General features: G+C 34.5%; 2 protein-coding genes across 2 annotated transcripts; one reads left to right on the top strand and one right to left on the bottom strand.

Annotated features, from left to right (window-relative positions):
- Positions 1-3,039: 3,039 nt before the first annotated feature.
- On the bottom strand, positions 3,040-18,449 carry LOC129446452 (ras-related protein Rab-3C). The gene is made up of 6 exons (XM_055207498.2): positions 18,323-18,449; positions 16,603-16,786; positions 14,705-14,914; positions 8,369-8,487; positions 6,906-7,030; positions 3,040-6,385 (listed from the first exon to the last, which is right to left on the bottom strand). Exons 2-6 carry the CDS (start codon positions 16,624-16,626, stop codon positions 6,192-6,194), a joined length of 672 nt encoding a protein of 223 aa, XP_055063473.1. The 5' UTR covers positions 16,627-16,786; positions 18,323-18,449; the 3' UTR covers positions 3,040-6,191.
- On the top strand, positions 18,111-22,495 carry LOC129446451 (ATP synthase subunit C lysine N-methyltransferase). The gene is made up of 6 exons (XM_055207496.2): positions 18,111-18,165; positions 19,912-20,098; positions 20,201-20,305; positions 20,430-20,570; positions 20,650-20,700; positions 20,915-22,495. The coding sequence occupies exons 2-6, from the start codon at positions 19,934-19,936 to the stop codon at positions 21,101-21,103; spliced, it is 651 nt and encodes a 216-aa protein (XP_055063471.1). The 5' UTR covers positions 18,111-18,165; positions 19,912-19,933; the 3' UTR covers positions 21,104-22,495.
- Positions 22,496-22,875: the final 380 nt, after the last annotated feature.

Raw genomic sequence — 22,875 nt, 5'->3', positions numbered from 1 at the left:
AATAAAGGTGATCTTTACTATAAACTATAAAAATAAAATAAAAAGTATATATATTATATATAGTTTAATTTGTCTTATTTTGCAGTTTATATAAGATCACTTTTATTATATTTATATATAATTTTTTTTAAATAAACCTTTTTTTAAGGAACAGCAGCCAATAAGAGGGCAGATTATCTCACAATGAAATGAAAGTTCTAGACAAAAGCAGACTAAACCTCTAAAATATAATAGTTTTGATTTCTTTTGATTTTGCTTTATTTACAACATAATTGATATAGTAAAATTTGTGTTATTTTGTAGTTTATTTAAGATTACTTTTATTTAAAAAATGGAAAAAATTAATAAAAAACTAATTAGTGACTATAAACTTTTGAATTTTACTTAAAGAGATAGTTCACCCAAAAATGAAAATTGTATCATAATTTTTCACTCGTGTTGTTACAAAACCTGTCAAAATGTATTTCTTCTGATGAACACAAATGAAGATATTTTAAGAAATATCTCAAATCAAGCAGTTCTTGAGCTCCATTCACTTTCATAGTATTATTTTCCTACTATGGAAGTGAATGGGGCTCATAAACTCTTTGGTTACATTCTCCAAAATATCTTCTGTCGTGTTCATCAAAACAAAGTAATTTTGACAGGTTTGTAACAACATGAGAGTGAGAAAGTGATGACAGAATTTCATTTCATTTTCGATTCATTTTTGGGGGAACTATCCCCATTATAAAACGATTGAGAAGATATGAATTGCTGTAGATTTACATGTTTTGGTCCAAGTGCGCTGTATTATGAAGGTAGACACTAAATAAACAAACCCGAGGTGTGAAATCAATAAAGATAACATCTTTAAAAAAATACAATAATTCATTACAATAAAACTCCAGGTACATTCCTCTAAAATAATTAACATCGCCAATAGTGTAATTCTGCTGCCATCTGCTGGTCATGTTGAGCATTAACGCACGTTTAGGCTGTTATAAAAAGCTAAATATGAGGCTTGTTCGTCTTCATGTGGCGCCGCAAGCAGATGACATCAAAATATCGCGAGAGCGATTCGAGAAATCATACCGATGAGTCTGCTATCGAATCGCTCTCGCGGTAATGTGACGTCTTTCGCCTGTCGATTCTTGCGTCCCAGTATTCATGTGACGTCACGTACTTAGTGGAACGCCCCGTTGGTTGTCCGCAGGTTAAGAGGTGAGTGATTTCTTTAGTTTAGCCTAAATACTGAATATTTATCGGACGAGGAAACAATCCTAGGCTATGCTTCTACAGAATACCGTCAGAGAAGAAAACCCAGAAAAGAGGACTTTTGTGTCAAAAACGTACAGTAGCCTATGTGGCGTGTCTACAGACGAGGGGAAAAACAACAAAAAGAGCCACCGATAGATATACACTCGAATTTACAGTGAACACTTCATATTAATCATTGTATTTTTAGCCATCCATTTTCTTACCTGAGTTGTTGTCGCGTACTGAGGCAACCAACTATACAGTGATTAGTTATACGGATTAAAAAAAAATTAAAGGATGTGAAAACACAATACACGTATAATTATGTCTTAATTAAATTAAATTATTTATTTTTCTTAAAAACATATTTTTAGAACAATCTTGCTATTATTTTGTAAAAAGTGTCAAATGTTTGGACAGATCTTGCTGCATTTACACTATTTTGACCAGCAGGCGTCGCCAGCGTGTATGGTGTTTCGAACGCTTCGAAAAACTGAATCAATTTGCGAAGGAATTGGTTCAATTAATTCGAAGCTTCGAAAAGCTTCGTTTCTCCCATCACTATTGCAAACTGTTCATTATTTGTACACGTATATGTAGATGGCACGATACCAAAACTGAATCATGAAAAATGCGTAAATGCATTTGTAAATATGTTATGTAAATAAATATACATATTTCTATATAGGTGCAGTTTAGTGGATACTACAAAGCTTAGGGGTAAGATCCGCAAAAACACACGAACTGATAAAATGCAAAACCTTCTTAATTCATGAATGATAAAATAAAATCAATGTGCTTTGTCATGACGGCCATAACTTGTGCTGTCGGTAGGTGGCGGTGTGTTCATGTAAATACAGCAGCTAGAAGAATTCATTCATTATAAAAATAAAAATTCTGTCATCATTTATTCACCCTCATATTGTTCTAAACCTGTGTTTTTTTATTTTACTTTGATGAACACAAAAGAAGATATTTTGATAAATGATGGTAAGCACACCATTAACTTTCATAGTAGGAAAACAAATATTATGGAAGAATTGTGATAAATGATGAAGATATTTTGATAAATGATGGTAAACACAAAGTTGACGGTACTCATTGAATTCCACTGTATTTGTTTTTCCTACTATGGAAATCAATGGTTACAATCAGCTGTGTGCTTACCATCATTTAATAAAATATCTTCTTTTGCGTTCATCAGAAAAAATAAACTGATTTACTACAACAAAAGGATGAAAAAATTATGACAGAATTTTCATTTTTGGGTGAACTATCCCTTTAGCATTAAAGTGGCTTTTAATGTGTTACACACTGCAAAAAATGATTTTCATGAAAAAAATCTTAGCATGTCTTGTTTTCAGCAAAATATCTAAAAAATCTTAAATTAAGATGCTTTTTCTTAAAAAACAGGCCCAAGAAAATAAGTCTAGGTTTTAGACCAAAAAATATCAAATTTAAGTAATTTTGTGCATAAAACAAGCAAAAAAATCTGCCAATGGGGTAAGCAAATTTTTCTTGAATTTAGTGTGAAAAATGTTCTTTTTCTGCTTACCCAATTGGCAGATTTGTTTGCTTGTTTTATGCACAAAACCACCCAAATTTGATATTTTTGGTCCAAAAACAAGACTCATTTTCCTGGGTCGCTCCGCTCATCAAGAAAAAGCATCCCAATTTATGAACCTCTTGATATTTTTACCGAAAACAACACAAAAATACTAAGATTTTTTCTTGAAAATCATTTTTGGAGTGCAATGACAATAAAAAAATCATTAATTTATTCAAATGTTAAACAACGTGTCATATGAATTATAGTTTATTAGATTTTTGGGCATTGAAAGACTAACCTATAATTAACAGGTTAAACATGTTTCTAATAAATACAAAAATCATTGAGTTGTATCATCTCGAAATCTTAACATTTTTCACCCACAACAGAAAGGTAAGCAGTAATATGACTTGTGATAGCATTACACTTGAGTATCAACACAATAGTCATATTTATTGGTATTTTCAACAGTACATCTTTGCACATACAGCTCTAAATCCTTCATTTAAAATCCAGCAGAGGACATAATGCACTGTAACATTTCTATTATAGACTAAGATTTTAAATAAACTCAACTTAACACCAAAATGTTGTCTTTCTCAAATGATTTGGGAACTGGAAATGTTAAATTTGCTATATGTGAGGAATGCACCCACCCATAATCATTTTTGAAGTACTATGGTACATGAATATGGAGGCCATTCATTACAATATAGACCATGGTATCATGTTATAGTACATCCATTCAAACATTTCCACAATTACATTTACAAAAACAAAATCAGCTGTTTTATGCATGCTGTAAACCTAAAAATAAAACGACTGAATACTCCAAACTACAGACGGACCTGCAGTCAGAGTATATTATAGCCCTATACATGCTTTTATTCAGTGGGATGTACATACACACACAAAGAAAAACTACAAAAAGTACTTGGTGACATCACATACTTTTCTTCACAATTAGTATATACACAAACACACACACACACACTCCATATCTTGCCTAACATAACACAAATCAAGTTTAATCACTGGGGCGAGGCAGAACGCTCATCTGAATATATCTATATAGTGCAAAATCAGCATGGCACAAAAAGATGCTTATTAACATCCTCTACACACACAAAAATACAAGATTCAACCTCACGTGTCATTTTCATTCACATACACACACACACATCTATGTACAAGAGAGGGTTTAGAAATATTGCACTTGCTGGCCCACTGCGGCCCCCGTCACGAGGGACACATTATACATAAATAAATAAGATTATACAGATCAGATACAGTTAGCATATAAATAGAGATGTCAAACAGTTTCATGCAGGGCTGGTGATAAATTGCGGTGGGGAAGATCGATATATTTACCGTTTTACTATTTTGTCATGACACGTAGATCGAGTATTAGCGTTTACACAGACTGATGTGTTCAGTCTACAATAAATCTGTGATTGCGGTACGTTTTCGATTATGCCGGATACAGTCGGCCTAATGTTAAATACTACACGCACAAAACCACAAATATAAACAGGTTTTTTCTTTTCATTTAATGTGCATGTTTACTTTGATTATAATACATGTTAAATCACATGGTGGTGGTTGGACAAATTATGGGAACTAAACACTAACATAACACGAAAAATTATGCAGTAGCCTGGTATCATTTTCACCCCCAAATCAAATAAATCTGTTTTTAGGACAATTGGATATTTTTTTACAATATTATGTTGATTAAAAGACTCAGTAATGCAGATAAAGGCCTTTTAACATCATGGTAGTGTTGTAGTACCACCTTTAATAACTTAAATTTTTTTAAAGTTACTATCCAGCACCAGCATTTTTTTTAAACTTTTCACTAAAGTTTAATGCTTTCCAGAAAATTTTCTACTTTAAATATATAAACATCCAATAAATCAAATGAAAAAAAAACTACGTTTCATTCTATCTTCTTTTTTTCTCTTTTTATCACCTCTCAAATATTTTTGATTTTATTTATTTACCCTTTATTTTACCAGGTGATGTCCCATATAGGTGGGTTTCTTCAAAAATATGAGCATTTTTGTAAAGGATCAGATTCAGAGCGAGTGGATAATAGCAGAAATATGGATTGCTGTAAAAACTCGGCATTGGCGGGTAAAGAGTTAATGGTCCTTAAAAAGTCTTAATTTTCTTTATGCAAAATGCTTTTTTATATTGATTTTGGAGTTAAATGATGAGAGAAATGATCTCTCTAGAAGGGTTCTTGTTTACGGTAGTGACTGATTTGCTGTGATTAAAATTGCAGTCACTGTCGGATTAAATACTGATTGATGACCAACTCACGTTTTCAAACACCCGGCACATTTTCTTGGCTATTACTGGATGGTTTTACAAGGCGACTAAAGCTTTCTAAGATCATCTAAAATCAACGAATCTGACAAAGAGCATAAAATGAGATCAGAGATAAATCCAGGACTTTATAGCCATCAGATAAAGGACCAACGGTTTGGGAAAATAAAACTTCACCTATAAGATTTTATTTTCAGACACGCACATAAACTTCAGTGTGAATTCATTTACAATATTTTTTTTTAAAAACACTCCCTCTGTATTTAACAGCTACTTCAAATCCACATATATATGTATATACAAATATCTGTACACTAGATATAGCATTATATCCAGATGGGTTACATAATATTTATTAATCTATACTACTATTTCTCTTTCTCTCTCTCTCTCTCTCACACACACACATTAAATATTACAGGCGCTGAAAGAACAAGACAACGTCCCAAATGCTAAATGTTTATATGGCAAGAATTCCTGAACTACAAAAGTTGTGTAGTTTTGCTATTGAGGTTCCTTCTGTCTCGATAACAACCTTAAAATCCTCCTAATAATCCCACTTCTATAATCTCAACATTATTTCTATGGGGTGGGCGGAGCTAAGATGTCAATGGGCGGAGCTTACATAAGGATAAATTCAGCTTGTACTGTCTGTAGGTAGCTCAAAATGATCAGTTTGTAAACATCCGTCACATGCATGTAAATCTAACTATATAACATGACAGTGCATCTGCAAGGCCATTAAACTTTTAAATACTACAGTAGGTAGCATACAGACAGACAGACGGACGCGAGTCTAGTGCAAAGATGCTGGAACAAACCTGGTTAAAGTTTACACCTCCAGACCCCTGGGTTTAGTCCCTTTAAACCTGTATTGTTGTTTTTGATCACTAAAGTTAATCATGCGAGTCCGACTTTTTTTTTAACAAGAACTCTGTTCCCATTGGGCATGTAATGTTCACCAATCCAATTCCTGTTGTTCCAGCACCATTGATCTATGACATTAAAGGATATACTCTTCTGTATAAAGGTATCACACACACACTTATGCTACCCTGTTATAAGCCGAGCACTAACAGGCACAGTTAGGTTGCTGTATTGGAGGTGGGTTGTCTGTTAACCGGGCCGTTCCTTGGGTTCCTGTGGTAACAGCCGGGTCAGTCTCTAAGCTATCTGACATCTTGTCGCAGATGATGTCCACCAGCCGCTCGAAGGTCTGCTTCACGTTGATGTTGTCTTTGGCGCTCGTCTCAAAAAACTCAAAACCTACAAAATGGAAATCACGCGGTTTATTAGCACACGGCTGAGAAAGGCGGAGGGAGAAATATTCCTGTAAACATTCAGTAAGCGTCAAGTGTTCAGTCTGCTATGACACAAGCTGTTTGCATGTTTCAGTGTGATCCAATTACATGCGTTTCAATTATCGCCCGAGTTCAAAGCTGTAAAATCCTCCATATGCTTTAATTTATGCACAGTGAGGTTATGCTGATCTGCACCTCTCATGTATTGTGTTTCTATTGTAGGAGCAGAAATGCAACAGTCCTGCATATTTTGCATTGCAAATACAATATTACAACCACATAATAATGTATTACTTAGGACAGCAACATATAAAAGAGTAATAAAGAGGGACAAAACACTAATGGCAAATAGGACAAGACAAGACTACACAGACTATCTATGTTAAAGACGGTGTGGATACATCGCCCATATAATCTGGGTCATTATGTGGTCTGGTCAGTTGTGTCACACAGATGAATGAGGTTCTGCGATGTGAACTCAAAACCCAACCGTTCTGCCAGCAGTCTGCCGTTATCTACAGACACGACTCTCTCCTCCTCCATGTCACATTTATTTCCCGCCAGGACGACCTGTGCGTTGTCCCAGGAGTACGTCTTTATCTGGGTCGACCTAGATCCAAAACAACCAATACTAATATATAAAAGCACTATAGATTTACACTAATAAAGATATTTTATACGTTGTCTTCCTTAGGCTGTGATGTTTAAGATTATATGCCATCATCAGTTGCCATAGCAACATCAAAGCCGGCAGACAGCTGATCCAAGAGCTTTATTACTGTGGCTGCTCATGCGTGATGTCATAGTGCACTATGTTACACTTTATGATGTCATAGTGCACTATAATGTATTATGTTACACTTTATGATGTCATAGTGCACTATTCTGTATTATGTTACACTTTATGATGTCATAGTGCACTATACTGTATTATGTTACACTTTATGATGTCATAGTGCACTATTCTGTATTATGTTACACTTTATGATGTCATAGTGCACTATTCTGTATTATGTTACACTTTATGATGTCATAGTGCACTATACTGTATTATGTTACACTTTATGATGTCATAGTGCACTATTCTGTATTATGTTACACTTTATGATGTCATAGTGCACTATACTGTATTATGTTACACTTTATGATGTCATAGTGCACTATTCTGTATTATGTTACACTTTATGATGTCATAGTGCACTATTCTGTATTATGTTACACTGTGTGATGTCATAGTGCAATATATTATATTATACTGTATTGCATCATACTGCGTTACATTTTACTGTACTGTATTTAACAGTATTAAATTACATTCTATTTTATTTCGCTGTCTTTGAGGACTTTGAATTGTTCATGTTTAAACTCAATTCTGTTATACAAACAAATAAAGCTCAGATATACTGTAAGTCACTGTTGTATTCGTAATGACACAGTGACTGAGTCATAATTTCTTTTCATTTGAATCGTTCAGATTCAGGACGATCATTATTGTTTCTCCTCGAGCTCATTAAATCACTGACCACAGATGAGGTGATCAATAAAACTCTGACCTGAGATCAGCTCACTGCCCTGCTGCCCTTTAGTACTAAGGGAAATTTAAATGACGGCTATTAAATATTCACCAGCTGGATCTTTATATTCGATTCAGCCAATGTTCCTCTGAAGTCTCTTACACTTAACACACAAGTCCAGTTTATGTTAGGTAAAGAGAAACAAAATCACCAAAACTCACAGATACATGACTTTAAAGGTCACCTCCTGACATTACTTCCTGAGCTAATATTTCAGGTCTCATGCCAAAAAATGATTAATTAAATCACATTTACATTTGTCAATATCAGTCATGGTCATCTCAAAATACTATAACTAACATTTAGTTCTTGTAAAAATGCACACAATCTGTTTTTGAGGTTCAGATGTTTTTGGATGAGTCGAGGTCACTCACCAGTCCTGCACCGCTCCGAACGATTCCTCATTGGTGATGTCATACATGAGGATGAAGCCCATGGCTCCACGATAGTAAGCCGTAGTGATGGTCCTGTAGCGCTCCTGTCCGGCCGTGTCCTTAAACAACACAAAAGACTCTATTTGACTTCTCCAGAAAGATTTTCATCAGCCTTGTCTAGTCAACACAACTTTAAAAAATTTGTTCTGTATTTAAATCAGCGTTCAAGCGTTACGCCTTATTTTTAACTAAATTATATTTATTCGAGTAGCTATTTAACATCCAAATCCGGAAGGACCACAGAGGGAAGCAGAGACCTGATACGGTTACCATAGTGTTCAAGGTGGTGATGGAATAAATATAAAAGAAGATTATGACTTTAAAGCACATAGTCATGTTTTTTACTCCTGCTTTGTTTTTACTGCGTACACACCAAATGCGAAGCATAGCGATTCTAGCTGTAGATTACTCACGGGATTCAACTTTGAGTCATGCAAATTTTAAGCTTAAAATGCATACAGTGTAATGCTGCGTTCACACCAGTCACGGTACAGTGATTTCAATGTTAAGTCAATGTGAAGACGCAATGACGCGCGTCTGGAGGTCTCGCGGTGCGAATGAGGAGTTAAGCGCGGCGGACGCGATTCCGCCTCATTCATGCATCTAGTTGAAAATTTTTTACTTTGGCGGAAAAACGCACCGCATTAACCAATCAGGAGCTTGCTCTAGTAGTGACGTGATTACAGGAAGTAGAAGCAGGGCAAAAGCCCCTCCCATGACATGAATTTCCACGTGAATGTCTAGATGACTAGAATTTCACGTGTGGCTTTCACGCGTGAATGAAACGAGTAAACTCAAAATGTTCAAGCGGCAAACTAGACGCGGTAGACGTGAATTTGACGCCTCAAACGCGGCTGGTGTGAACCCACAGTTAGAGGCGAATAGCGCGTGTTTTCGCGGCAGTTACGGCGCTTGCATCGCGTCATTTGTATCGACCCCGCGTGAGTTTGTGTCTATTTGCATCTTTGCATTGACTTTGCATTTAATCTACTCGCGCAAATCACTGAATTCACATTTTCAACAATAATACATCACTGTTTACTTTCAAAAGAGCAGGAGAAATATGGTTTGCTACTTATTATACGTATTAAAGGTGAAAAATACTTAATTCTGACTGTTTTTGCACATCAAAGGTCGACCAATATTGGATTTTGCGGTGCGGATAACCAAGTTGGCCAGTACCTGCTGATAACCGATTAATTAATCGGTAGTTTTTATAAACGAATGCTTTAAACAAAACATGAAATGGTGGTTTCCTGGACAGGGATTATCTTACACCAGGACTAGGCCTTAGTTTAATAAGGAAATAAAACTAGTTTTATCAAACATGCCTTACTAAAACATTACTTGTGTGCATCTTTAGACACAACAAAGGGCACTGATGTATTTTAAGATCTGTCAGTACAAGTTGTTTTGAGTTGGACAGCTCAGGACATTTATATTAGTCTAGGACTAGTCTAATCCCTGTCTGGGAAACCGCCCCGAATTAAAATAGCGATGAAGTTTACTATAAAAAAGCGCATTGCCTGTAAATTTACTAAACGTGTCTATAAACAGCAGAATGGCCCGTAAAAACCTTACAAGCTTCAGACAGACCTGAAAAAAGGTTTTATCAGAGATCAAGCAGCACCTCCAAAACGGGATGTTAGGGTTGGCTGGGAGGTTACTTGTGACATCTCTATCTGTCAGGGAGGAAACCACGCCCCTTTTAACATTTCCACCCTGTTTTGGAGTTTCACACCCCCATTTAAAGATCTCCAACCTGCAGTTATAGCTGTCTCTTTAAATAGACTTTCGCTGCATACCCAAATTACTAACAGCGCCCTCTAGTGTGCTGCAGTTTACCCACCCTGCCAAAACCACACATGTGCTGTTGGACCTGTCAAATGTGTGTGCTTATCTCCCACAGCCAGACCCGTCCGACCACATACACATTCATAATAGAGATGTTTACATTCACAAACAAAAGCAAACACACACACAAGCCAGGCACAAAATAAAGCATCCGGCTCCAATAGGAGACTGTATTATGATCTAATGGCTCAAGCAATTATAAAATGGATGCTGTGTGAACATACAAACTGTGGTGGACGGCTCTAATAACTGCAAACAGATAAAAACAAAAGACACCCGGCGTCTCGCCCGGCAGGTGCTGGTGACCCCGTCCACACAACAGCACATACAGATTCACTTCGGTTATTATATCACAGCCTTCAGCTCATGCGAGTCAAGCAGATGGACTCACAGCCTTTGGGGTTTAATGCATGAAGAAGAGCTTCAAATCTAACAATGTAATGCTAATGACAGTAATGTGAGTCACTGAAACACTGTCATCGCCATTATGCTCACTCGTTTCAAAATAATAAAATAACACCATGAACAACAGGTGAACAATGCTATAATATAAGGCAGTGTGATAATAGTTAAAAATAGTAATAAAATGTAGGGCTGTCTAATGATTAATCGCGACTAATCGTTTGCAAAACAAAAGTTTTTGTTTACATAATATATGGGTGTACCGTGTATAATAATTATGTATAATTCACACACATATAATTTATAATAAATATTTATATTCAATTCTAAATTATATATACAATTATATATACACATTCAAATAAATCTAGGGCTGTCAAAAGATTAATCGCGATTAATCGCATCCAAAATAAAAGTTTGTGTTTACATAACATATGTGTGTGTACTGTGTCTAAATTTTATGTATATATAAATACACACACACACACATTCATGTATATATTTAAGAAATATATACATGATTGGGTGATTTTTATATATAAATAATAATTATACACAGTACACACACATATGTTATGTAAACACAAACTTTTATTTTGGATGCGATTAATCGCGATTAATCTTTTGACAGCCCTATATATATATATATATATATATATATGCATATGTGTGCATTTATCATTATTATACACAGTACACACGCATATATATTATGTAAACAAAAGGTTTATTCTGCAAATGTTTAGTCTAATATGCCAAATAAACATTACGGCTTTAAGATCGAAACAAATATATAAAAGATGTTTTATGTAAAATGCATCAGATGGTCGGACAGCCTGATCTCATGGGAATTTGAACGTATTTTACGAGTTGGCTAATTCGTACAAAATGAATCGTACAAAAATTTAAGATTGTTATGAAAAAAAGCAAGGGGCGAAAGCAAATCATACAAAAATGCTGCATGTGGTCGTACAAACTAATACAAATTAGCCATCTCGTAAAATACGTACAAACTGTCATGAGATCACGTAGGTCAGGAAGTAGGGATGCACCGATATGGAAATATGGAAACTCTTTATATTTGGGGGCCGATAACCGATATATATATATATAGGCCGATAAATAAAATTTTATTTTCACAATGAAAAACTCCCAGACCGCGGACATCTTGTCTTTGCGCTAGACTAGCATACTCTTCTTAAGCCCGCAACACGTGTCATCTTCGTGCTATGTCACAGAAAGCACCAATCAAAACTTCACATGGCCAGCAATGAGCAAATGAAGTGGTTCAACAAACCGAAATAATCCATCATTTATCGGCTTTCATTTATCGGCCTAATTTTGCTATCAGACTGATAACCGATAATATTAAAAATAAGCAGTTATCGGCCGATAAAGATATGTTGGCCGATATATCGTGCATCCCTATCAGGAAGTGTTTCGTGGGCCTACATTTAGATTTCATTTATTTATTTAGCAGACACTTTAACACTAGTGTCCAAATACTGTAAGACTTTAATCAAAATGAGTCTTGTAAGCAATAGCTTGTATCACATTGAGCCAAACCAAAGTCCCTTTTGGGAAGTCGTGCCACTAGGCGGCCATCTTTGCAGTTTATTCAGTCAAGCAATACTAAAGTCCTATCAACTGGAATGGGGAAAGACAGATATCTCTAAAATTACCTGCTAAAATCACAATCTGACCAACAATTCAACCTGATATCAACATTATCAAAAAACACCTTTCTTCTGACTCTGTACAAAGCCCCTCCTCCAGATAATCATCTATCGTCTTTATTGATTGATAATTGGTTCTTTTAACTGAAAGGCGGGACATACTGAGTGTTGCACTGTCCCCTATTCCAAGCATTAAGAAATTAGTAAAGACACAAAAGATTTTTCCAAATGGCAGTGTTATAATTAAACTAATGAAGAGTATGTTTGTTAATGCATTGCTCTTATCCTGATGGGCCGAACCGTTTGCATGCATGCATCTGGAGTCCTGTGCTGAGCTTTATTGATCTGCTACTTTATCTTTACATTGAGCCAATCAATTAACGTTAGGCCATGTGAGCGAATCGTTCAGAAGATGATGCTTTCTCTAGGGTCGTCGGGAGCAGGGAAACCTCTGGATAGTGACAGGTGATCTGATTTAGAGCAGTGCATTCTGGGATTGAACTGAAATACTTAAGATCAGCAGTAAATGTAAATGAGGGATGAAAACAGCTGACATCTTAAATGCACGAGGAGCAGAAGATTTCTGAGGTTAAAGAAAATCAATTCACGCATTCGCAAAGAATTTCACAGACGGAAAGTGCGCAGCGCAGAGACGCCCAACCGTGACAGATGATAATGAGACCTCACAATGTTAATGACAGGTACAATTTATACATCTTAAACCTTTTAGACACCAGAACGGTGCATACTTACGATAAAAACAAAGACTTTAAATCTCAGTTGAATGAAAAGATGTCAACTCAAGCTTTTCCCAGAAGGCTTCATGGTTGAATGAGCGAGTGTAAAAATAGCTGCAGATAAATGATTGTGCCATTTCTGTTCTCAAACATTTCTGAATTTTAAGCATATATTTTGAAGTTACAGTACATGTGATTTATAGCTATATAACAGATGTGTAGGCACGTAATATTAAAGTATTGATAAGTGAATCGAATCGTAATTGCATGGAAGAAATGTTTGATGCATCGGCAAACATGGCATCACTGGCGGAGACGATCGATACTGTATCATATCGGAATGAACTGTCCGATTTACATCCCTGAAAACAGCCTCTATGAGACACGAAGAGAAGTTTGTGCTCTTCTGCCAATTACACCAGTGACAGTTACTGGATATTTTAACATTCATGTTCATACATAAACATACAGCAACCCTGAACCATCAAGAGTCTGACTGAGTCATGCAATGTTTGCATTAAATGCGCATTGTCACTTTAAATGGCATGTCTGGGCAAATGCGCTACTTTCAACATTGAAAAGCTTTTCACAGGAATGATTGACTCTCATTTTTTAATCTAGAAATGAAGTCGCAGAAATCTATAACACTAAATGAGCATCTCTCAGTGCGCTGAATGAGACTCAGTGATTCATCATCTGATGCGAACAAAAGCATTGAGCCCAGCTGTTTCTGTGCTCTTCATCTGCTTCATACAGCAGGAGAATAAAAGAGACCATGAAGATGATTTTACCACATTTATCCTGTCATAAACTCACAGTAAAACAGCAGCGCCGGCTTCATAATCCCTGAATGTAAAATCATGTTTATAACAGTGATTCAATAGATTAAACAACTTCACTAAAAGTGGCATTGAATGTAAAACTATAGGCATAGATGAAAAATAAGAGTCTTGTACATAATAATGACATATCGTGAGCCACAAACACTGTGACGTTACAGTCGAGATGTACACCCCCAACATTAAATGACACAATAAATTAAGTACAATGTTGTTGCAATGCTAAAAACAAAGTTGTGACTGCGGAGTTAGCACTATATGCTACTTTTAGACTATTGACATTACAGTTAAGTTTTGTAAGTCATACTGACAAAAACACAAACTTATCACTCCATTTACAATCTACAAACAATTGATTATTCCTCAAAATTGGCATCTTCATCTGATAAGGACTCAAATGAGGTCAGTTAACTCACACACAGAGCTACTGAAGGAGCTGCTCTGAGAAACAGCCAATCAGAGCAGAGCTCAACATTATTATTCATGACCCTTTCAAATAAGGTAATAATAGAACATTTCATTCTGTAAATGTAAAACTGACTCTGGATCATTTTTGCACTTAATAAAGCCACAAACCTTCTGGTAGATATCAGAGAACAATTAAAAAAATATATTTCAATTAATTTTTAGCACCTTTAAATAATTATGATGACCTTGAATGGTGCTTGGTGTCCTGACTGTAAAACAACTAGACTTAAGTTAAAGGAGTAGTTCACCCCAAAAAAATGGCACACAATGAAATCTGCTGTCTAATGTAAACCAACTCACCCAAATCTGCAGTTTGATCCTCTTGTCGTTCTTGTAGACAGTTTTGACTTTGAAATCGATGCCCACTGTACTAACAAACGCTGATGTGAAGGAGTCGTCAGCATAGCGGAAGAGAAATGAAGTCTTTCCAACACTGCTGTTACCAATGATCAGCAGTTTAAACATATAATCAAAGTTTTGATCAGATCCGTCCTTCTGTGGCGCAGCCATCTGAAACCAGTAAACACACCTTCAGTATCACATATGGGCAGTATATCTGTGACTATAAAGCTTTAAAAGGCTTTTTGGTATGTTTATTGTATTTTTATATTATGTGTATTTTTACCCACTAGTTTTATTAAACATTTATGTTTCTAAACATAAGAGCAAAAGTCACCTACCATCCCAAGGATACCAAATACAACACATCTAAATCCAATGAGGTGAGCAAAAACGAGCACACCCTACAAAAATTCTTCAAACAAAATCAATATAATATTTTGTATGACCTCCGTTATTTTTTTTAAACAGCATTAATTCTTCTAGACATTGAATAAACAAGTTGACAACATACTGTTACATCTTTATTTCTCCATTCTTGAACAATGACCTCTTTCTGATCCTGGATGAATTATAGTCATAATTTCCTAGTGAATTCCTGTTAATTACACTTTCTTTATTTTTTTTGCTAACATATTCATCGGCGTGTACTTATTTTTGCATCACCTCATTTGATTTAAATTAGTTATTTTTTGTATCCTAAAGATGGTCAGTGATTTTCACTCTTATTTATATATATATATATATATATATATATATATATATATATATATATATATATATATATATATATATATATATGCCCAAAAATATTGACTATGTCTTTCTGCTTTCGGACACCAGTACTAAATTACTGAATATGTAAAACTTGTTATGCATGACATTAGGGCTGTCAAATGATTATTCACGATTAATCGCATACGAAATAAAAGTTTGTGTTCGCATAATATATATGTGTATGTACTGTGTGCAATTATTATGTATATATAAATACACGCACACACATACATGTATACATTCAAGAAAACTGTTATATATACACATATAAATACAGTAATACATATATTTTCATATGTAATTGTTTCTTAAATACATACATGCATGTGTGTGTATTTATATATACATAATAATTACACACAATACAAATATTATGCAAATCACGATTAATCATTTTATAGCACTACGTTATAATTATTATTATCATTAATATATTTATTACTATTATTATAATTTTAAAACTAAGGATATAGCAATAACAAATCAAGTTCAAAGAAAACGTTGAGCTTTGAAAAGTGAAGGCCTGCGTAAGGTATTTGTACATTATACATACAAAACGAGCTAATTTCTCATGTTTTAACACTAAATAAAACAAACATATGTCAGATATCACGTAGGGTTGAAACTGAACCAAATTTTTAGCTTATTGTCTGAAATAACACAAGACAGCCAATTACCTCTGTAACCATAATTCATATATTGAACCTTACAAATAGAGTCAATACAATTAAATATGATTGAATTAAGAACATGTTAAATCTACAGAGAGGATGCAATTCATTTAAATGTAAGGCTTTAGTAGAGGAATATTCCCCCAACCCCCACATTACAGAGAGCAGGGTGTGTTTCCATCTATAACACATTTCATTTCATTACATTTATTCATTTGGCCATAAATAGAGCATTAATAATAATGATGATGATGTCACTTATACATTCTAATTATAAATATAGCATTTCGCTTTATCCATATTGCTATCCTCGAAATCGAAAATGCTCAGCAGTACAGAATTTCTTACTAATAAATGTATTATATCAAAGTCCAGCGTGACGATTAAAGGTTTGTAAACGCAAGATCAGACCTGCATGGATCCGTCCTGACGCATGTTACCGATGATTTCTGTCGGTTCCCGGTGATGCTCGTGTACCTCCTCCGTGTCCTCTGATCAGCAGCATCAGCGCTCCGCTTCCAGCGATAGAGAGAACGCGCAATGACTGGCTGCTGTGCGCGCTCCTGGCCGTGCCTACGTCAGCCTGGCGCGCTTGCTGCTGGGAAATGTATTTTCCTCAATACAAGAAAATGCTGTTTAAAACGTTTTCTTTTTTTAAAGTTTTTTTTATTAAGGCTTAAATGAAAGATATGTTATCAATTCTTGGTTATGAAAAATAATGAAGCAAAACTAGATCTCTATGTGACGGTGTTGTGATATTGGATTAACGTTTTGCGATATATTTGTTAAACAAATTGTTGTACCATGCATACGTAATCGATTATTGTCTTGTTTACGGATCAACGTGAATGGCAATAAAGGGTAAATGCTGTTTTCATCGTGCTTACGTGTTAATTGTTATTTAACCTTGTTATAGGTTTGTGCATCAAACTAAAAATGCCAGTAAAATTAAATCATAATTTAATCAGAAAATGATTAAACAGAAATTATTCAATATAAAAAAAATTACGAATTACACATCAAACACAAACATTTTACAGGTTTGTATTATGGTGTAACGGTTATAAAAAAGTCCAGAGAGCAAAACGCTTAATAGGGCTTGGGCGTCGTGACGTCATTACTTGTCGTGGCGGCCATGTTGGTTGCCTCCTTTACTGCTGCGCTCCATGCTGCGCTCTGTTTATAGACATACTTTCTCTCAATCGTGTGTCTTAATTTGATTAATTTGTCGTTATTTTTTCAACCATGGTAAACCGTTGCTGTATTAATACTAAAGTAACACATTAAAAGTAATTTACATTAAAAATGACAGATAAGAACAAAACTTCATTATGTTTTATTCAATATCGGAAACCAAACATTAACCTCAACCCCTCAGTAATGTGTATACATGACATATAAATGACATTTATATATACGACAGTGAAGTATAACATCTGAATATTAATTTATATAGCTTAAGTCAACATTGAACATACGGGAAATGTCCCGGTTTACTCGCCCAAAATACGGGAACATTTCAACATTCATCTTTCTGTTGCTATCCCTCTGCTGACAGCAAAAACTGCTGCATTAACTAAGCTAGTTGTGAAGCTAGGTCATACGTGACTTTGCTTACAGATTGGCGTGAAATCGTGCTCTTACAACAACCACGCTGTTATCTTAAATGACTCTTTTTTCATATGGATCCCAACCGTTAATAGTTCCGATTTTGTCCACATACCGGTCCCTGCTTCCCTGTTTAACGTATCCCAGTAAATTACACATACTTTTCCGGATTTTAACATCTTTTTTCTTTCTTTTAATTCTCCCAACTCTGCCGCTTCTCCTCGTTCAACTTGCTGTATGATTACATTCGCGAGGCCACCAACATGGCCGCCACGTCCCAGAATGCAACGCGGCGCCCAAGCCCTATCTCATTGGTTTGTTTGTCACGTGTCCATCGGTTAATACTAGTACATCTGGGAAGAGGAGGTAGGTACGGCAAAACGTTCTAAAAAGCAGAATACGAAAAGTTTTAGTTTCATTTTATGTTGAGATTTTGCTCAATATTTCAGTGGCTTTCAGGCTCTGTTTACAGTATCGTTTGTAACGATGACAGGGTTTCTAGTAAGTTTGATTTCACCCTCACAGTTGCTTTGAAGGGCCGTTTATACACAAGTGTAACGAGCAAAAACGATTCGTTTATCTTGTCAAATACACATGATATTTACTGCAGCAGATCCATTTTGGTTTGTCCTCCATATGAGACTCGAGTTTTCACTTCCGGTAACAGCAGCGCGTGACCTCTAGTGGCCGATACTGTTATTGAAACTGCTTATGAAAACAATCTCTTTGGACAAATCGCATAAATGTGATAAAATATCATTTAAATATTTATATTCACTTTTCCTAAAACAGTGTTGACCATTTGTAATCAGACCAAATTAAAATATATTTACAAAAAGGACGGTGTAATATATTGATACAGAGTACTATCTTACAGTAATACATAAAATGCTTCTAACTTATATTGTGTGGTTTATTTTGTATTGTATGAAAGAAAAACATATTTTTTCTGTATTTTGATTCCCCCCACAGAATAATTAAAATAAATGTTCAATATCAATTAAAAAAAATCTACTATATATATTACAACTGGGCATATAGTCTAGATTAATCTCATACAAAATAAAAGTAATTTTTTGCATAATATATAGGTTTATGATGTGTGTAAATATTATGTTTATTATACAAATATATATACATTTAAGAAATGTTTTATTTAAGTATCGTTTTTATTTATATATAATTTAGAATATATAAAAATATAAATAAATATATATACACATGTAAATGTTTCTTAAATACATACATAAATGTGTGTTTATATATATATATATATATATAATAATTACACACAGCACAAACTCATATGTTATGCAAAATATTTTTTATTTAGCATGAGATTAATCTAGATTAATCTATGCCCATCTCTAATATGTATATATATTAGTATTTTTGTATTGTTTTCAGTAAAAATATCTAAAAATAAGTCTAGTTTTTAGACCAAGAATATCAAATTTAAGTGTTTTTTGTGCATAAAATGAGCAAAAAAATGTGCCAATGGGGTAAGCAATTTTTCTTAAACACTAAATTCAAGAAAAATTCTAGAAAAATTTGCTTACCCCATTGGCAGATATTTTTTGCTTGTTTATGCACAAAATCACTTAAATTTGATATTTTTGGTCTAAAAACTAGACTTATTTTCTTGGGTCGTTTTGCACATCAAGAAAAAGCATTTTTAGAAATTTTACTGAAAACAAGACAAAAATACTAAAAAAAATTTTTTCTTGAAAATAATTTTTTGCAGTGTATGTGTAAATATTGCAAAGTACCATCATGTGCAAAATGTAGTTTTTATTCAGGCATATAAAATAATAAGATTTTAAAAGAAAATATGACTTTTAAAAGAATGTTTTCTCCAGAAAAGAAAAAAAAATATGTTTTGTATTGTAATTCCCCCACAGAATAATTCAAATAAATGTATAACATTAATCCAAAAAATCTAGTATATATGCAATCAAAGAAAAGATTAGATAAAAGAGTCTGAAAAAGATCATTTTTGTAGAAATTGGTTTGTCGTGTAATTGCATAATTAAAAAATAAACCTCAGTAACTTTGTTAGTAATCCAGTTTGCTATGATATATACTGATGTCATGTGTCATATATTTTCCTAGATTCAGAGTGACTCACCTCATTATGGAGGATTCCATTGAGATCATGCTGCAGGACCACATGAGCCGGTTTAGTCATTATCATTGCGGTCAGAACCTCACACTGCAGATTGGATCAGCCTTCGCTGGTGTCTATGGGCTCTGGGCCATGTTTTGTATGCCTGGACTTAGGGTCCCTTTTAGACTGAAGGTAATTGCCTTTCCACACAAAGCCTAAATTTCTCTGTAAAACACTGCAGGAGAGAGGCGGTATAAACTCAGGATGTAGAGGTCTGATGATAAATTCTCTCAGGTCCCATTTTTACCTTCAACAAAAGAACAAACCGTAAATGTCATCAAGCTTCTAGATGGACGAAAAGGCCGCCTGGCTGACCTGGGATCGGGCGATGGACGTTTGGTGAGTGAAAAGAAAAGATAAAATGTCAAAGTGCAAAGAAATAACTTTCTTGATAGACAGGTGAGTCACCAACCAATGCAGGATGAACATGCATTAACTTCACCTGTGCTTTGGTGAAATGCAGGTGTTTGCTGCATCATCTGCAGGATTTCAATGCACAGGCTTTGAAATAAACTCAGTGTTATTAGCCTATTCAAGGAGTAAAGCATGGTGGCGTGGCATACCACACAATGACATTCATTTTGTCAGTCAGGACTTCTGGCGGGTAAGCCTTGTGTATGTCTGCACGGGTGTTTTGTATTTCTTGAGAATATTCCTAATACCTAATTTTCCTTATATTTCAGACCGACCTGTCCAAATACAATAATGTGACCGTGTTTCTGGCTCCTGCAGTGGTACGTTAGCACCATGTGGAGGCGCTATAGATCATATAATTAATCCTACTTTTGCAAATTGCCAACATCACTTTTGTTCTCTTATCCGACGTATTTTTGGATAACACAACTGTAGCTCTTTATTTTGGTGTCAGCAAATGTGCAGCTATTCATTTAGGGTTATAAAACACTTTGACCTTTTCTTATATAATGAGAATATTATATTTGTTAACAGATGGAGGTTCTGGAAGAGAAATTGTTAAAGGAACTTCCTGAGGATGCCCGAGTCATTGTGTGTCGTTTCCCGTTTCCTCGCTGGCCCCACAGCTGCACTGTAGGATCTGGACTAAACCAGGTCTGGGCTTATGATGTCCACACTGCTAAAGAGTTAACCAATACAGCTCCTCACCGATCACAGGCCTGAATCAATCCGTCACTATCAAGCAATCCAATCCATTTCAAGCCTGTTTATGGACACGCATCTAACTAAAAAAAATTTGTATAAGCTACCAAATGTGACATAAATCCCACGCTTCAAAATCAGGATATGATGAATAATAATTGTCATAATTATATTGTAAGATTTCATTTATTTAACATTGTAAGATTCAGATAATGAGGATTGATTTATTAAACATAAACTTAATAAATGTTTCATGTTCATGCATTTTTAATCATTTCATGCCTACCCATCTAACTAAAATATTTGACCTTGCATGCTATTTTAAATGTGGTTGGGATGTTTTTGGGTTATGTTTCATCATATTCTTATGAATCTCTTATGGTCTTTATAAGATCAACATGATATACAACATAAGATCTGTCGCATTTACATACTCCAGATTGTCCACCCTGATGCCTTTGATCATTAATGGTGCAGGTTAAACACTAAAATGATTGTGTGTTTGTTATTTCTACCAAACAAATAATCCTACACACAAACTTGAATGTGTTACTCAATTGTTAATATAAATATTTTCCAGTTGAATTTAACTAAATAAATGAGTCAGTCTATAAACACTTATATTTCAAGTAATCTACTTTCTTAGAACAGCAAGAACACACTTGAACTAATGCAATACAGAAGTAAACATTTCCCTCACTTCTGAAGATCACTTTAAATGCAAGAATTATGTAATATGTGCTACATTCATTTGCATATAATATCATTTTATGATTTAATTTTAGCAACTTGTGCCTGTTTGTTTGTTTGTTTGTTTATTTCTTTGTTGAAACGAGTTAGTCAATCTAAATCTAATACATTTGGATATATAGGGACAAACAGTACGTTATACATGTTAGTATATAGATTATAATATTAGTTTCTTTAAACTTTAGACTCTATGATTGATCTTTACAAAAAGGAAATGCTAAATGATTTTATAGCAGCTAAAATGTAGGGCTCAACATAAAGGACTGCCCGGGGCAAGCATGAGAGACGTTCGGGCCAGTAATATATATATATATATATAGTAATATATTTATATAGACATTTACTTGGGTAAAACAAGACGAAAGAAACGATGCAATATTTTGCACAGTTTGCTGTCAGTTTACAGGTAAAGCAGAAAAGTTGGGAGCCTTTTTCATTGGAACATGTCTGTTTGTAGAATTTGTATACAATTATATGTGACTTTTGAATTATTATTTTAAAATATGTGACACTGACTTTTTTTATTGGGGCCAGTGAAAATTTTGGCAGGGCAAGTGAAAACCTCGGGCCAGTATAAAAAAATATTTGCGTTGAACCCTGAAATGGTTTCTTTAATCATAAATCTGTCATAAATCAGGACAGTAAATAAATGTATTGCATGTGTGTCTTATTGTGTTTGGGTTTATAATGTATGGTTTTTATTTTTGTATTTTATTTTTATGATTTCTCTTTTTAGGTTGCCTTTTAAAATCTGGCAGGGGCAACAGATGAAAATTTGCCTGTTGGCTAACTCTGACTTATTCTGTGTCTGTACTGTTGATTTATGAGTACTGTCCCTTTTACAATAAATAAATAAAATAAAAATAAGTGTGATTCTTACATGCTGTTTAAAGTCGTAAAATTAATGCAAACCTGCCACGAGATGGCACTAAAACTCTACGGTGAGGAGGATTTATTAAAACATGTCCATACATGTTCTCATGAAACCTTTACAAATACTGATTTTATATATTTTAACATACTCTTAAAAAACAAATAAAGCA

This window comes from Misgurnus anguillicaudatus, chromosome 12 (assembly GCF_027580225.2).
Source record: "Misgurnus anguillicaudatus chromosome 12, ASM2758022v2, whole genome shotgun sequence".
Taxonomy (NCBI): domain Eukaryota; kingdom Metazoa; phylum Chordata; class Actinopteri; order Cypriniformes; family Cobitidae; genus Misgurnus; species Misgurnus anguillicaudatus.
Note: the sequence above shows the minus strand (reverse complement) of the source record. Positions and strands in the feature narration are given on the sequence as shown.